Source organism: Hibiscus syriacus, unplaced genomic scaffold (genome assembly GCF_006381635.1).
Source record: "Hibiscus syriacus cultivar Baekdansim isolate YM2019G1 unplaced genomic scaffold, ASM638163v2 tig00110338_pilon, whole genome shotgun sequence".
Classification (NCBI taxonomy): domain Eukaryota; kingdom Viridiplantae; phylum Streptophyta; class Magnoliopsida; order Malvales; family Malvaceae; genus Hibiscus; species Hibiscus syriacus.
The window spans coordinates 2,171,917-2,189,987 of NW_024062691.1; the positions used below are offsets into that span (position 1 = coordinate 2,171,917).

An 18,071-nucleotide genomic window follows, 5' to 3' on the forward strand; every position below is an offset into this window, starting at 1 on the left:
TTTTTTTCAAGTTAAAGAATTTTCCCTAATAATATTAATTCAAAGCAAATCAATTAAACTTTAATAAAGGATCATATTTTAACTTTATATTCTATTCAAATTTCCACCACTACGACAACGTGTAACCGACTAAGTACCAATTTTGGGTGCTGTGGGGGGTGATAATCGTTCCCCACGTGCAACCGACTCTCTGACCCGTAAAATTGAGTTTTTGGTAAACCCATACCAATTTTTGTCTTAAAAAACGATTTTCCTTAAAATTGTTTTAAAATACGTTTTTAGGTATTCGACCTACCTAACTCAAAGGTCGATGAAGAGTCCTATTCAATTTAATTCAAATCAATTAAAAAAAATCTATATCATTAATTTTCCAAATAAAAGTGATAATAATTTTTTAAAAAAAATATTTAATTATTTTTCAAAAAAATGGTTATGACAGATACATTATCAAACACATATATCTACCATTTGACCTATATACACATACACATGTAATGATCATAAATTATACATAACCATTACATCAAAACAAGGTAATAACACAAAATACACATCGCTATCACTACCACAATATCACTTGCACACATGCCACCGACATTTAGAAGTTTAAGATAAAACATCTATAATCAAAATGGAAGATAAAGACTTTTGACAAAATAATGTCGAGATAAGTTCTATGAGTACTTAATATTTATAAAGATAAAAAAATCAATGAAATGAGTTTCGAAAAACTCAATGAGGCAATTGATAACACAATAAAAAAATGGTTGTCCCTATTCCCATATGTAATGGGGTAAAGGGAGGTAAGATAATAGGCTACCCCCAACACTAGGTTGAGAGCAGTTTCCGTAAGAGACATCCAAATTATAAAATGCTTTCCATGGGACTCGATCCCACTACCTCAAGGTTAAAAACTTTATGCTCTACCAACTGAGCTGGATGATCATTTAATTGATAACACAATACATAACCATATATATATATATATATATATATACAAAGCATTTCAATATTTCCTTAAGCTTATCGAGTTAACCATCAGAGTTGTAGCATAATATGGTATTGATACCAAAACTAAATGATCAATACTAACACTGAAGTTTTGATACTTGAACTAAATCTTTATATTTTTTTGTTGTTGGATAAATTGAATTCTCTTATTATTCAAGAGACAGTCAAATTGCTTAAAAAAAACAGCTACAACACTAAACAAAAGGAGACTAAAGCCCCCAAGCAATACAATGTCCCCGGTTAACAGCATCACATCTAATAGTTTTCCTATACTTTTATCCGAACAATGCATTTGATGATATCTACAATCTCACTCACACTCCTCTTAACCCCCTAAATTGCCTATAATTCCTTTCTTCCCATATACAATATATGTGAGCACACCAAGCCACAAGTAGAATGCACACCAAGAGTGATTTACCCTTGAGCCGAGAGAGAGCCCAACCAAGCTCCTCACTCCAGCTTTTCCCAAGCCTGCGAATGCTGCAAAGTCTCAGGACAGACTCCCAAACCTCCCGAGAGAAGACACATTCAAAGAATATATGATCTCGAGAGTTCTTCCCCCTCCATCGCAGATCCTGCAGCCCTCCTCCACATTAATTCCCATTTTTATCAACCGATCAGCAGTAGGCAGCCTGTTAAGAACTGTCATCCAAGCAATAATAGAATGTTTTAGAACATTCATAGAAAGTCATACAAGTCTCTACCATTCAATCTTATCCTTCCTATCCCTAGTCTCACCCCACAACCATCCCGTTGTTAACATAGAATTCTTTTGCTAAGTCATCAATACTAACACTAAAGTTTTGATACTTGAACTAAATTACCAGTACTAACACTAAAATATTAATACATTAGATGAGGCATCAATGCCCATGTACAAATTGATTTTGAAATGGTAGTTGTTTCTCAATCTTTTTGCTGAGATGTTCTTGTACTTCAAATCAATTATAATTTAATCTTTATTTTGAAAGATATTGTTTTCCTGGTTCAGATTTTTATCAAAATTCGTTTGTTATTAAAATGTTACATCACCTACACGACCGAACATATGGATCGAGCAAAAAAAATGTTACAGACCACATGTTGGTATTTAGTAGCCGCTGTTGACGCTTTTTGAAGGGACGCAAGGCATACCGCTTTAGAGAGAATCGAAGAACAGATTGAGTGTTGCTAAAGGTGATATGGTTGGTCTAAACCTGCTGTCTGATTAGCTTCCTAGCAGGAATGAGTTTCTTATAGTTCAAGTAGATACATGTAAGGTTGATATGAATGTTTTACGGTTCAAGTAGACACGTGTGAGGTGGGTACAGTTTGGCGATATTGAATGAACAGTAATTAGTAATAACAACCGTTGCTTTCCCTACTGCAAAATTTTATTAACACAATAGGTCCGTATTCATATTACTATTTCTTTAAAATATATTGATTGATATATGATAATTAAAATCATTTCTATTTTAAATGATATTTAATCTTATAAATACTGATTATTTATCCTTTAATTACTGTAAAAGTTAAAAACAAATAATTTAGTAGTTTGACTTTTAAAGTCATTTTGGTTTAACCAAATATTGAATTATTTTAACTTCATAGCCTTCAATCTTTTATATGTATACACAATATATATCAGATAAGTATACACATTTAATAAATATTAGATAATGATACACATTTAAAATGACACTTATTTATCACAGTGTAACTAACTCTTGTGAAATATTTTAAAACTAGTGCTTTACGAATGGTGGAATGGGTCTTAAAAATGTGACGAGTAAAGGTGAAAGAACAGAGCGCGGGGAGATGATTAAATACTTCATCAATAAACTAGTGGATAATGGATATAGATACGCTCCAAAATTGATTTATAATTTTAGCACAAAAGAAGCACCGACGTGCACCTTCACCCTACGCCTAGGCTCCAACAACTCTCTGCACTTTTGCTCCAAGCCCTAAACAAGTTTCAACTTTATTTCTTTTTAAATTTTAATTATTTTGAAGTGACGAGGTCTCAAAGAGCTCCTACATAGGATCAAATAGTGCCAACAAGCTAGAAATTGTAAATTTCACCCATCTAAGAACATCTAACAGGAAAAAAAATCGAAACAAATTCAGATAACATCCTTGTAGCGGCTATAATCCAAGGAAAGAGGGTAAAACAACAAAAACTAAGGTGCCAACATATTACTGTGAGAGAAAAATAAAGTAGCAACCAAAACTACAACACGAGATAACAATCACTCCTCTTCGGCGATCCTGCCCTTCTCACTAACATAGATACCATCAAGGAACTTTCTAATATCCTTGTTCTTCACATGACATTTCTGTTCAAAATGAAGTTTAGAAACATTATGAAATCCTAGCATGCAATGGGCAAGTGTTTAAAAATCTTAACAATCAATATTTATCTTATTTTTCTATATAAAAAAACTTTGATGAGCCGAGAGTACCTGGTTAATCAAAGCTGCTGAACGTGACACAAGTTCGATATCATTACCATCCAACACGATCTCATCCTTAACCTTCTCAGATCGAATAATGGAAACCCCTTCCAACATATCCACCTTACGGACCTAATGTTCACCAACAGAAGAACGAAGCCAATATATATAACGTCACTAAATCAATAATGGAAAGACAATTCAACAGTAAATATGGTTCCTTAACCCTTGAACAAACACAATTAGGTTGAAAAAGAAAACAATGGTTGTCCATTTCTACACATCAGTAATCAAAGTCAATACGAATTTCAAGTTTCAATACAAGGTGTCGACATTAAGCAAATGATTGACACATTAATGACTTCTATGATAAAATTAGAGCAAGCGTAAACAACATAGATACTAGTTCTTATTTAGTTAAGTTATTAGGTATTCAAAATAACAAGCTTCTAGGGATATTGATGGGAATATTTAATTTCAACAAACCACAATAGAAAACCATACACAAACGTAAGAAACCTTAAACCCTAGAGATGGAGCATCCTCCTACAAGGATTCAAGATATAGATATTGGATTGCATCAAATGAAAAAGCTGATATGAATCCACAGTAATAATCAGAGTTGGATTCATAATAATAATGCAGAAAAATATAATTTTTTAAAAAGGAAGGAATGTGAGATAAATGGGTAACCTTCTTCTCGCCAAGGAAGTTACGGATCTCGATGGACTTGTTGCCGTTAGTGATGGAGGCGTTGATTGGAAAGTGAGCGTAGACGAACCTCATCTTGTAGCGGTAGCCCTTGGTGACGCCGGTGATGAGATTCTCGATGTGGCTGAGGGCGGTTCGGATGGCGGCGCTGGTTTTCCTGGTACCGAACCAAGCCTCGATCCTGAGCTTGCGCTTGCCGGTCTCCTCGTCCTTGGTGAGATGGAAGTCGAGGTTTAGGTGCTTGAAGTTGCGCGTAAGCTTACCCCTGGGGCCCTCAACTTCGATCATCTTGGCCTTGACCTTGATGTCGACCCCATCGGGAATGTCCATTGTCTCCGAGGAAAGTATGGTCTTCATTTTTCTGGCTCTCTCACTCTGCTTCCCTTCAGGCGGCTTCGACTAAATGAAAATCGCTATGTTAAAACCCTAAGCCTTAAATGCCCTCTCTACACCCCGAATTTGGGCTTCCTTTTGGGCTTAAAATAAGGCATACACAACATTTTTTAATTATATAAACTACACTAATTGTCCCTTATGTTTTTAGTCTATTCGATTTCAGTCACCAATTCGAAAAAAAGTTTAGTTCTAATCTCTTATGTTATCAATTTAATATATTTTGGTCATTCAAACATTAACTATAGTTACTCCAGTAAAAATTATGATTTGACATTTAAAAAATAAAACAAAAATCATGAAAGTAATCAACTATAATACATGTGGAGTTGGGGGAATGTTTGATTGTCATATATATATATATATATATATATATATATATATATTAGAATCCACTTACATAATATAATTTTTTTAATTATATACAAATTGAGGACTGTTGGATGAGTGGAAATAAATGGATAAAATTAACTCATTATTTATTTTTTAATGAATATCTTCTCATTTCCTATTATTAATCTCAACCGTCTATTTTTACTCATCCAACTATCTTTAATATATGTAAAACTAAAAAAAAATATAATTAGAACGTGTATGTATATATATATGGGTAAAGTACATAAATGGTCTCCCACTATAAGGTACTGCTTTATTAAGTTCATCGACTATTAAAAGTTACAAAATAGTCCTTCGACTATAGGGTGTTGCATTGTTGAGTCCATCGACTATTAAAAGTTACAAATGATCACCCGACTATTTATTATGTTCCAAGCTTGTCCTTTTCCATAAAAAATTAGCAATTGTCTAAGCTGGATGTTAACATGATGACTGATATATGATAGTCGTTTTAGATTATGAGTCTATATTTTATTATATCACAGTCATCAGATTAACGTTCAACTCAGAATACCGTCAAATTGTTAACGGAAAAGGACAATTTTGAAATATAATGAATAGTCAGGTGATCATTTTGTAACTTTTAATAATAGAGGATTCAACAATGCAATACTCTATAACCGGAATATCATTTTATAATTTTTAATAATCGATGAACTTAATAAAACAGTACATATAGTCAGATGACCATATATATTTCACCCACTCTCCCTCTCTCTCTCTCTCTATACACGAGTAAAATTGAGATTAAACTCGCTGATAAGGCATTATAGGATTCATTTAACTAGCTGATAAGGTGGTGATGTATTAATTATTAATTCATTTATAGAACCACAAACTTAAATTAATTTATAGAATTACATTTAAGAATACGTGTCTTTATTGTTAAGTTGAGAAGTTGTTTGTGAAAAGTTTGTAATGATGACGTTTTCTTTATTTTGAAGTCGATATAAATTAGGCCTGCAATATTTTAAGTACCGGGTTTTGCCATTTTCTTTGTTGTCCACTAATGGCATTCCAAAGATACTCATCCCTTCCAAATCCGCCATTATAAGAAACCTCAACCTCGGCTACTCAGAGGTTCCATAAAACCAAGAATTTAACTATGACAGTTCCTGATGGAGTGACCAGAAAGAAGAAGTCATCGTCCAGAGGACACCACAGATTCGTGGGAGTTAGGCAGAGACCATCAGGGAGATGGGTGGCAGAGATCAAAGACTCTTTGCAAAAGGTCAGGCTTTGGCTTGGTACTTTCGACACTGCCGAAGATGCAGCCCGAGCTTACGACGATGCTGCCCGGGCCTTGCGCGGAGCTAATGCCCGCACCAACTTCGAACCACCTCGGTTACCTTCAAACTCATCTATCAATTGTTTCTCCATTGATAATCTTCAGCCTTTCTCCTTTGAGGAAGCATGTGGGACGGGGACTGATGCTGACGGGTTTCTTGGTGCACTCAAGGCCAAGTTGCTTGATGGTAAAGGGCTTAGAGTCCTTTCACCTGCTAAACTTAGCGTTAATTCTAACTTGAGCAGAGATCAGTCAGGACCGATAACTATAGCTCCTCAAGGAATCGGAACCATGACCCTTGTTCCGGATTCAGTAGAACCAGATTCTAGCAAGCCTGATCTAGTCATAAATCATGATCAAGCACGTGATGGTCAAGTGAGAGCAGGTCAAATTGGGGTTCAATGGCATCAACCTGTTCAAAGCCAAGGGCCATCCATGACAAGCACGATGTGGTCCAATCAACCCTCACTTGAAGCAACGTGGGGTACACAGATGAAACAAGTCCCTCCAGATTGCTTGTTTAATATCTCCAACTCAACCGCTGCTACATCGTCGACATGGCCGCTACCCGGGACAACTGACTCGTCCATGGACTTGACTTTTTCAGGGCAGTGCCCAATAGAGTTGCAAGTGAACATTAGCGGCGGAGCAAATATGGTGAGTATGCCCATTCTCCAAACCGATGGAACAATGATAGAAGGTGTTTGGTCATCCGAGCCGCAGTTTCTTCACAGCGAAAACAGTTTGTGTGGTCCCGTTGGGTATTGTGATCCCTACATGTATGTTTCCTCTGTGCTTGATTGATGTAGGCAAACCACATCAGATTCATCATGCTTAATACTACAATTCATTCATTTTCTATTCTGATAAATTGTACAACATTCAGCAGTCATTCTTTACTTTGCGCTCATTGAATCAATTAAGCTGCTATTGGATTGTTATTTCATGGAAAAGCACCAAGAATATGAATAATCAAATTATAAAACCTGTTTCTTCCAACTCATGTTTTGCGTGACTGTCCTCAAACTCGGTCCCTCTGGATTCAAATCTTGTTTTGGCCTCCCCTTTCGAGTTTCTTCCAAGATGATCTCGAGACTTGGATCCTTTCCAATTTGAAGAACAATTCTACTCTGCTGAGGAATGGAACAATTTGGTCTATGTTTTTTGCCTCTCTGACCTGGCAAATTTGGAAACGAAGAAATGATATGCTGTTCAAAGGTTTCTCTCTGCCGTTACCCGGTGTTCTTCAATGTGCTCATCAATGGGCGAAGTATTACGGCCTTGCGATTTTACCATCATCGTCCGCTTACAAACCGGCTGTGGTCAACCCTATTTGGAAAAAAAAACCTGCTTCAGGTTGGACGTGCCTCAACTCGGATTGTGGAGTTCACCCATCGACTGGTCTCGGATCCTCGGGAGGTGTTATCAGGAATGATGAAGGCTCTTGGATCCATGGCTTCAGCAAAAATGTTGGTCACAACTCAATTCTACAGGCTGAGCTCTGGGGCATTTATGAAGGCCTCCTCCTAGCTCGGAGTCTTGGTATTGAGCGCCTGGAAATTCAAAATGGTTGCCAGCAAGCAGCCAAGCTGCTCGAAGCTATTATGGCAAAGAATAGCTAGTCTCCCTTGTTCGTTCCATCACTGCCTTGCGTAAGCATGATTGAAGCACTCGCCTCTGCTGGATTCCTCGTTCTGCGAATGTTGTAGCCGACAAACTAGCAAAAATGGCTCCGCCCACTGTGACCCAAATGGTGCTTTATGCAACGCCCCCACATGTTTTAGAGCCTCTCTTATTCACTGATGTAAGAGGAGCTTCCTCACTGCCTGTAGTCCAAACCTAACTTTGCATGGCTTCCTTATTATTAAAATAATAATAATAATTATAAAACCTTTTTTTTACTGTATTCAAGTGGAAACACAAATGTATCAAAATTCGGAAAACAATAACGCTGAAAACGGCAAAACCATATACAATCAAAGACATAATTCGGAAAGAAGCATAGTTATACTATGGGAATTGGCGGATTCCCTTAGTTTTTACCTTTTACATGCTGTCATGCAAACATAATCTTGGATCTTAAGTAAAACAATACAGAGATGTATTCCATGCAACGTATACCGACTTGGACATGACTTTGTTTCAGCACTTTTGACTGCAATTTCGTGTTCTTTAACTTAATCGGAATGTTCTATTTTGGCCGAATCCTTCTCTATTTTCTTTCCTCTCCTTTGCTTATCTGCAGACTTCTTGCCTTCATGTTCGGAAACATCCGAGATGTCCAAATGGACACCAGGGTCATTGGTGTTGTAGCTGCTGCCGAACATGATTGAGTTGTTAACAGCTTGGAAATTGTTGTTCACGTAGGTATTCAATGTGTCAGGCTCGCCAAGTGAAATCCCATGTGGGATTCTGGATTTCTCATCCAACTCACTTCGCATTGTGGCCCCGGCATTGCTTCCTGCAAGTGTTATAATTCTCACACCATGCTCATCGCCATCGTCATCTCCACTGCAGTTTGATCCTGGTTCATGAATACCGCAGCGAGTTATGGCGGATATCATGTCTTTGATTTCTTTGTCTAGGACTCTATGCTTATCTCCTTCACCAGAAAAGTAGTCAGGCTTGCTTGATTCCAGAGGCATGATTTAATAACAAAAAAAAAAAAACTAAGTTGGTTTGGGAAGAAGAGGCAGGCAAATGCGACTTGGGGTTGTAGCCGAATCTGAAGAACATTTACATATAAGAATGGCCGTACGGCCAAAACTGCAGAGTTTGGTATGGAATAAAGAAGTGCCTTCCATGGCAATTCAAGGATTTTAATTTATTCCCAGATTAGATAAACTAAAGTTTACACATTATATATATACTTTTGTCACTCTTACGCTCTTTTAACTCTTGTTTTCATTCAAGAGTTTTAAACGGGAAGAATCATACTGGTAACAGACATTGTGAAAGCTGTGATTCCAACCTTTTTCACTTTTAGACATGATTTTGTTCAGGAGTGAAATAATTTATTTTCCATTTAAAATAAATTAAAACTAAAATATCAAATAGAAAAAACTCAATATGCTTGTTTAATCAGTTCTTATAGTTTCTCTTCCACTTTCTTCTTCTTCTTCTTCTCATTGTTGTTGTGTTTGTTCAACTCTCGACTGTCAGCAAAGTCATCAGTGACTCAAAGGAAGTAAACATTCTTCAGGTACAGGCTCCTCACTTTCCTATGAAAGAAATTTTAACGCCTCTTTTACTACTTTTTGTATATGCTTGTTTTTTGTCACTTCATACCGAAATTTTACTTTCTCCGAGGTAATTTTTAGTAGTGCATCTTGTTAGTGGGTTATCTCTGATGGCTTGGTATGTTTTCATAGTTTCTAGTCTAGAATCCAAGTAATAGAACAATGCAATTGTCTGTTGTATTCTGCTTTAAGCACAGTTTGAAGGGTTTAAGCCTGGCGTTCTGCAATTTTTACTTGTTAATTTCCCTATTCATTTCACTTTGCCTAGAGGGTAGTGTTTATATGTTTATATTAATTTCACATAGTTGTGGTCATTGAAGTCCCATTGTTGACGAAAACGGGTAAAGAAAACAAAAGAACACGAGAATTTTACGAGGTTCGGCAATGTGCTTACGTCCTCGGTGCCTAGGCGGCGCTAGAAGTTTTTTTCAATGATATTTTAGGTCTAGGTTACATCTCTATTTATAATAGAAAACCCTGGTACATAATTACAAAATCAACCCTGTACCGTACTGCAGGGGCGCAACCCCCGCACCCCCAATCCACATAATTCGTAACCCCACAACGAGACTTTCTTTGTAAGGACAATTGATGTTCGCTTCGCTCACTCCGCTCCATCTCCTGTCCTCTTTACTGGTATATTTATGAGCCATACCTAACAAATCTCCACCTTGGCGAATATCCTGCCCCTTGGAAACTTCAATGTGGGTTGGGTTATCTTGCTTCTTTAACAACTCGAAACATTCAACAAGTCCAAGCAATGCTTGAACTTGTCTGTCGTAACTGGCTTGGTGAACATATCAGCGGCATTCTCATCAGTATGTACCTTCTGAAACAAAACCTCTCCAGATGCAACCAACTATCTGATCTTGTGGAACCTTACATCAATATGTTTAGTTCTAGCACGATACACCTGATTCTTAGCCAAGTGAATAGCACTTTGATTATCACAAAGCAACTGAACTCCACCTTGTTGAACACCCAACTCCTTCACTAAACCAGTAAGCCATAAAGCTTCTTTTGCAGCTTCAGCCGCTGCCATGTACTCAGCTTCAGTTGTAGATAGAGCCACAACAGATTGAACAGTAGACTTCCAACAAATAGGCCCTCCACCAAGAGTAAAGACATACCCTGTCGTAGATCTTCTATTATCCAAGTCACCTGCATAGTCTGAATCCACATATCCTAATACCAAAGGATTATCCCGCTGACTCCCAAAAACAATTTCATGTCCCACAGTACCCTTTAAGTACCGAAAGATCCACTTGACTGCTTCCCAATGTTGCTTACCAGGTTTAGACATGTACTTACAAACTTGACTAACAGCATGAGCTAAATCAGGACGAGTACATACCATCGCATACATCAAGCAGCCAACAACATTAGAATACGGAACCTTTGCCATATCTTCAGCTTCCTTATCTGTCTTAGGGCACTGTTCTGATGAGAGCTTAAAGTGATTCGCCAATGGAGTGCTAACTAGTTTCGCGCTGCTCATCGCAAACCTTTCTAGCATTTTCTCAACATAACCCCGTTGAGATAGCCGCAGTTTCCTTGAGTCTCTGTCCCTACAAATTTCCATTCCAAGAATTTTCTTTGCAGCACCTAAATCTTTCATATCAAATTCCTGACTCAATAAAGTTTTCAAACCGATAACATCATCCATGTTCTTCGCAACAATCAACATATCATCAACATACAGTAATAGAAAAAATAAAAGAACCATCATCAAGGCTCTTAACATAGACACAACAATCATACTCACATCGGTTGTAGCCAATCTTGATCATATAGGAGTCAAACCATTTATACCACTGTCTCGGATACTGTTTCAACCCGTACAAAGATTTCTTCAATCTGCAAACTAAATGCTCGTTTCTAGGTTGAGTGAAACCTTCAGGTTGCCGCATGTAGATCTTCTCCCCCTCTTTTTCTGTTACTGCTGGTTTCTTCTTATACACCCATTTGCAACCAATCGGCTTCTTACCCTCAGGAAGGGGAACTAACTCCCATGTGCGATTGTAATTCAAAGACTCCATCTCCTCAACCATGACTGCCATCCACTTGTCGTTTTCTTGACTAGTAACGGTATCATGAAAAGTAACCGGATCATCACTGCTAACAATAAGTGCAAAAGATACCAAGTCTTCAAAACCCAATCTGTTCGGAGGCTTTATATTCGTCCGTCTCACCCTGTCTCTGGCAAGACTATAATCCTGCAAATCATCCGTAGTGGAACCACCAGAAGTCGGTTGAGAAGTTCTGGTTTCTCAACTGGAAACTGCTCGAAATCCACCACTGTCGTGTCTTGCTTCTGTTGCAACATGGACTGTTCATCAAAAACGACATCTCTACTAATCACAACTTTCTTCGTAACTGGATCCCAGAACTTGAATCCTTTGACACCTTTCTTGTAACCCAGAAAAATGCACTCCTTCGATTTTGCATCAAGTTTGGATCTCTCATCAGCAGGTACATGCACATAAGCAGGACAACCAAAAATCCGTAAGTTATCAAAACTAACATCATGACCAGTCCATACCTCTTCTGCAACTTTCCCAGCCAGCGATGCCTTGGCGATCTGTTGATAAGGTAACACGCCATGTTAACAGCCTCAGCCCAGAAGTGTTTGGGAAGCCCCACATTCAACCGCAAACATCTAACTCTTTCATTCAATGACATGTTCATTCGTTCCGCAACACCATTCTGTTGTGGTGTCTTGCGCACTATAAAATGTCTATGAATCCCATGCTCCTTACAGAATTGTAGGAACTATGAATCTGTGTACTCCGTACCATTGTCAGACCGCAAACACTTGATTTTTCGTCCTGTTTGATTTTCTACCTCAGCTTTCCACAGCTTGAACTTCTCAAAAACTTCAGATTTCTGTTTCAAAAAATACACCCAAACTTTCCGTGAAAAATCATCAATAAAAGTAACATAGTACCTAGATCCACCCAAAGACGATGTCGTGGAAGGCCCCCATACATCAGAATGCACATAATCAAGAATCCCTTGAGTTGTGTGCTTCGCAGTCTTAAAACGAACTTTAGTCTGTTTACCAAGAACACAATACTTGCAAAAATCGAGCTTACAGCTTTTGACACCATGCAACAAGTTTCTCTTGTGTAATTCTGCCATACCACGTTCACTAAGATGAGCAAGGCGCATATGCCACAATTTTGTCGTATCATCACAGGACTCAACAGAGTGAACTCCACCTGCAACGGTACTCCCTAACAATCTGTAGATATTCCCTGCAGTCACCTTGCCTTTCATCACAGTCAATGCTCCTTTAACAATCCGAATGGTTTCCCTATCCTCGTCAGCCTTAGGGATAAAACCATTCTTGTGCAAAGTGCCCAAGGAAATCAAATTCTTCTTCAAGTCTGGGATATGTCGAACACCACTCAACGTCCGAACGGAGCCATCGTGCATCTTAATTCTGACATCACCAATACCAACAATATTGCAACATCGATCATCACCCAAATAAACCGAACCAGAATTAACCGGCCTTTATGTCGAAAACCATTCCCTATTTGGCGTGATGTGATAAGAACATCCAGAATCAAGAATCCAAGCATCCGTCAATTGTGTCGTTGAAATAGAAAGCATATCACCCTCATTGCAATCAGAATTATCATCCTCGACCACGTTCACAGACTTGGATGAGCCATCACGCTTCTCATCAGTCTGCTTTTTCAACTTCGGACAGTCTCGCTTCATATGTCCCGCCTCCTTGCACTTGTAACAGTGAATCGTCTTCTTATCCCTGGATTTGGATCTGGAATTCCGCTTCCCGGACCCTACCTTCTCTGGCTTCCGTCCACGATCTCGATTACCCTTGACATATAAGCTATCGGCTTGAGAGCTTTCCCCTGCATTCTGCTTCCGCTGGTTGTGAGCCAACAAGGCTGCAGTAATCTCCTCAACGTTGATAGTCTCTTTCCCATATGTAAGAGTAGTCACCATGTGTTCATAAGAGGGAGGCAACGAACACAACAGAATCATCGCTCTGTCTTCATCCTCAATTTTCACATCAAGCCGAGCCAGATCAGAAACGATTTGATTGAAGACATTCACGTGTTGCGCCAAATCGTGATCGTCCTGCATCTTCAGCCCATACAGCCGCTGCTTCAGATACAGTTTTGTCGTTAAGGATTTGGACATAAACTGACTTTCCAACTTCCTCCAAATTTCGTCTGGAGACGATAGATGCATGACGTGATACATGACCTCGTCCGCCAAACATCGTATGGTTCCTGCCGCTCGCTACTGCAATTCTTCCCAATCTTCCTCATCCATCGACGCCGGCTTTGAAGGTCGCAAAGCCTTCAAGATCCCTTGCTGCGCCAATAGATTCTTCACCCTCGTTTGCCATAATCCGAAGTTACCCTGACCATCGAATTTTGTGACTTTGAATTTTGCTCCTGACCTCTGATACCAATTATTGACGAAAACGGGTAAAGAAAACAAAAGAACACGAGAATTTTACGAGGTTCGGCAATGTGCTTACGTCCTCGGTGCCTAGGCGGCGCTAGAAGTTTTTTTCAATGATATTTTAGGTCTAGGTTACATCTCTATTTATAATAGAAAACCCTGGTACATAATTACAAAATCAACCCTGTACCGTACCGCGGGACGCACCCCCCGCACCCCCAACCCACATAATTCGTAACCCCACAACGAGACTTTCTTTGTAAGGACAGTTGATGTTCGCTTCGCTCACTCCGCTCCATCTCCTGTCCTCTTTACTGGTATATTTATGAGCCATACCTAACACCCATGGATGAAATCTTTATCTATTTATGTGTTATGGACTGGATTTAGTAGAGAAGAAATATCAAAGAAGAAATAGGTTTCAGAAGAAGAAATAAGAGAGATTACAGAAAGAAGTTTTCATTCATTCATTTCATAAGCCTCCAATGCTCTACAAGAAGGTAATTTATTTAGTTACACTTGTAGTACTGCGAATCTAGCTATGCCAGCTGGCATTTACAATAACAGACTCATAACAGAATGGTTTTGTTTCGTTTTTTCTCTTCAGCAGGTATTGGCCATCTGGTTTGGCCCTTTCCAGCGTTACTTGAGTCTTCCCAGCCTGCTCCAGCTCTTCGGGTAATATCCTCACCTGACCATCACAATTTCTAATTCCCAATTTACAATTTCTAATCCCTAACCATTTCTTTGATTTCCCCAATTCCTTCACTTCACTTATGAACCCTTCATTTTGTTATTCTCTTTCATTCGTGACAATACCCCGTCCACGAGTAGATCCTTGTCCTCAAGGATCGAAATTTGGAAACCGAGGCCTGAGAATGATATGAGCTTCCCAAGTATCGTGATTTGAGTTCAAGTTCATCCATCGTACAAGTAAATTTTACCAATCTTAGGTATACTTGTTCTCTAATTTGAAATTGTCGTTCACTTCGATTTTTATCAGCATGTTGTTTAATTCTATTCTGCAACATATCTGAGACCTTATGCACTATGAATTTTGAACACCATAGTAGAGTAGGTGGTTTATCGGAATTCACATTCACTTCATACAACCTCATCATCGTTTTGTGAAACTTTGCTCTTCCCTATATATTTTAGCCTCTCATTTCTCCGTTTTAAGGTAACAAGTTTCCCAACTCGAAGACCAATAGAATAAAGAGGTAGAAACCCAATAGCTAGGCATGGGTCGTGGATTGGCAGCTACAAGATTAGAGCACTCCAAAAGATTAAATTCTGACTAGTATTGAAACTAGAACAATAATCGTTCAAAGCTTTGTAGTTCACCAATTTTCCATTATGACCAACCTCAGTAGACCCAAACTTATACCCCACATATTTTTTATATTTTTCCCACACCCACTGTTGGGTTTCAACTATTGGAATCACTTCAACAACATCTAGTATACCACCTTCTATTTCCTTTATGATAATAGCAAGCATCTCTACCATGTGAAGTTTAAGGAAAAAAATTATTTGGTTCAGACAATCTAAGTTCTCCAACAACTGAATCTGATCGAACCGATGTGTATCCAAATAATAAACGACTGTTATAATCTGCATCTGCCCTCATTTCAATAAGTGTGAACATGTTACGAAGGACAACAGTCGTCGAAACTGTCACATTTGCATCGTCACAGCCACTCCCTCTGAGCATCCTCTCCTCAACTTTCTTCAGCTTCTTTTTGTTGTATCTGCGCCAAGCTACTTGTATAAAACAAGCTGCCCAAGACCTCCACTGCAGTGAATAGAACCTAAAAGTGTGGCGCAACTGCTTACAGTGAAGCCGACGGAACTGAGAAACAACAAACTTTAAGTCATCGACCATCAAAGCGAAGGCTTCAACTTCTGTCAGAGCTCGAACAGTTCTAGTCGATATAGGTAGGTTCGACGAAGAATGGGGATCTAATGCCCATGTGAGAAGCTCCTCTCCACAGAAATCCCCAGCCCCCAGATATTCAGAATTAAAGAAACCAGTTCTTCTACCATTTGTTGTCATGGTCAATAGTTTGCCCCTCATGATGAAGAGCATCTCATCAACTGGGTCTCCCTCCCGAACAATGTAGCTCTCCTCTGTGTAGAGAACTGGCTTGAGACGATCACACATTGCATCCAATAATTTCTCATCCATTTTCTCAAACATCGGTACTCTCATGAGCAGAGCCAAACAAAGATGGCGCTTTATATCCCTTCTTAGGTCCTTGGGGAGATTACAAAGTAAATTCTCTTCATCAACTCCTCTAATTTCTTGCCACCTATATTGCTCGTATCGTCTTATCCCCTCCCTTAGACTCTCAGGTAGTAAGCGGTCCATTGCTCTACATCGCGTCGTTTCACTCTCATCTCCTCCAACCTGGTAGTGGTGGACTGCAAATATGTCTGCATATTTCCAATAAGAAATGAAAATAGAACCAAGCCCGAGATTGAAATGAAAACTGCAAAGCAGATCTCGAAGACATAGGTACTAGTTTTAAGATTCTGACCCAGAGAACTTAGATTTTGTAGACCCCACTGGAAACAGTAAAAAAATTTCTCTAGAAAATCTTCCGACTCCACAACACTTGATTGAAGGGCATCAAGGAATATCCCAAAGTTGAAAAGAATCGTGTTGGGTGTTTGTATAGGACACGATTGATTCAGCAACACACTAAAAGAAGAATCACCATCACAATAAAATGAACGGGGGAAGCATTCTGTATTATTCTTACAGGCGTCTTTCCAGCATGTGTATTCTCTTTCAATGGAAAACAAGTACCAAAAAACCCCAACAACTTGAGCATTCTCTGAAATGGTTTGTTCTTGTTCCTCGATGTCCACTGGATTTTCAAGAACACGAGATGTTACACCTTCACGTAGCAATCCAAGAAGAATATGCTCGGATTCAATATAATTATGGCCAAGTTGGCGGTTTTCTTCCAACGAGAGTTTCAAAATACATTTGGCAGGAGGAGTAAATGGAATCTCTACAGCAACAAAATCACTGCCCTTTCTAATTATTTTCTCAACCTCTACTAGCGCATCTTTAAGATTAATTCCCATTAGCAATAATCTAAACTTGTAAGGGTCATCATATTCTTCTGCTGTACCATCTGCATCATAATTAGGAAATATGTGGGCTTCTTTGAACCTATATGGGTAAACCAGGGAATCTTGAGACTGTCTGGAAATCACTTGACATTGACCATCATGAAACTCAGATTTGACATCTTGAATCGATTCTGACAAAATATCCAATCCTACCAACTTGGGAGCAGTAAAACATTGAGTAAGATTATCTTTTGTCAGTATCAAGCTCACTTCTTCTTTACTATCCTTTTGATTTGTAAAGGATGAGGCCTGATCACTACCAGCTTGAAGACACTCTTCCATAGTTAAACCTTTACCTAAGAAAACATCATCATTGCATGGGATCTCAGGATCCTCGCTGTTCAATATGCAACAAATCACTTCATCATGAAGTTCAAGAGAATGAGGATTTGACAAAGGCGCAGATGAAGGCAAATTGATTTCTGGATTCACAAAATGCAATTGTTCAGCATGCCTAGATTATGAATGTTGGTCTGGAACTTCATCCAACTTTGCAGGACAAGCAGTTTCCGAAGTATTAGGACACACATCTGAAACTAATGTCTCAGATTCTTTAGTCTTTGGTGTTGGTAATTTATCGAACACCTCGGAATCATCATGTTTTTCCTCACTTTTTACCAGTCAGCAACTGTAAAATGTGCTCCATATCTCTCTGCTACGACGTTATTTTGGATTCCAACATAGTCAACCGACTGTCCTGCTTCTGCCACCAATTAGGAAGGTTATTTCCCTCTATAGTTTGCTTCACCAGATTTGTAAGTTCTGCAATCTGCTGCTGGATTGAAGAAAGATTAGGATTTTCGACCAACAAAGTAAATTCTCTTCATCAACTCCTCTAATTTCTTGCCACCTATATTGCTCGTATCGTCTTATCCCCTCCCTTAGACTCTCAGGTAGTAAGCGGTCCATTGCTCTACATCGCGTCGTTTCACTCTCATCTCCTCCAACCTGGTAGTGGTGGACTGCAAATATGTCTGCATATTTCCAATAAGAAATGAAAATAGA

At 38.7% G+C, this 18,071-nt stretch overlaps 2 protein-coding genes and 1 pseudogene across 3 annotated transcripts; all 3 read right to left on the reverse strand.

Moving 5' to 3' along the window:
- Nucleotides 1-3,114: 3,114 nt before the first annotated feature.
- On the reverse strand, nt 3,115-5,671 carry LOC120120364 (60S ribosomal protein L9-like). Of its 2 annotated transcripts, XM_039140025.1 has the most exons (4): nt 5,658-5,671; nt 4,146-4,541; nt 3,462-3,584; nt 3,125-3,335 (listed from the first exon to the last, which is right to left on the reverse strand). In XM_039140025.1, exons 2-4 carry the CDS (start codon nt 4,518-4,520, stop codon nt 3,249-3,251), a joined length of 585 nt encoding a protein of 194 aa, XP_038995956.1. In that variant the 5' UTR covers nt 4,521-4,541; nt 5,658-5,671; the 3' UTR covers nt 3,125-3,248. The 2 variants fall into 2 exon arrangements, with proteins under 2 accessions (XP_038995957.1, XP_038995956.1); XM_039140026.1 differs by lacking the exon at nt 5,658-5,671 and having other exon boundaries at nt 3,115-3,335; nt 4,146-4,554.
- Nucleotides 5,672-8,417: 2,746 nt separating this feature from the next.
- Nucleotides 8,418-8,885, reverse strand: LOC120120440. Its single transcript, XM_039140078.1, has one exon. It carries the CDS (start codon nt 8,883-8,885, stop codon nt 8,418-8,420), a length of 468 nt encoding a protein of 155 aa, XP_038996009.1.
- Nucleotides 8,886-15,438: 6,553 nt separating this feature from the next.
- On the reverse strand, nt 15,439-17,712 carry LOC120120441 (annotated as a pseudogene).
- Nucleotides 17,713-18,071: the final 359 nt, after the last annotated feature.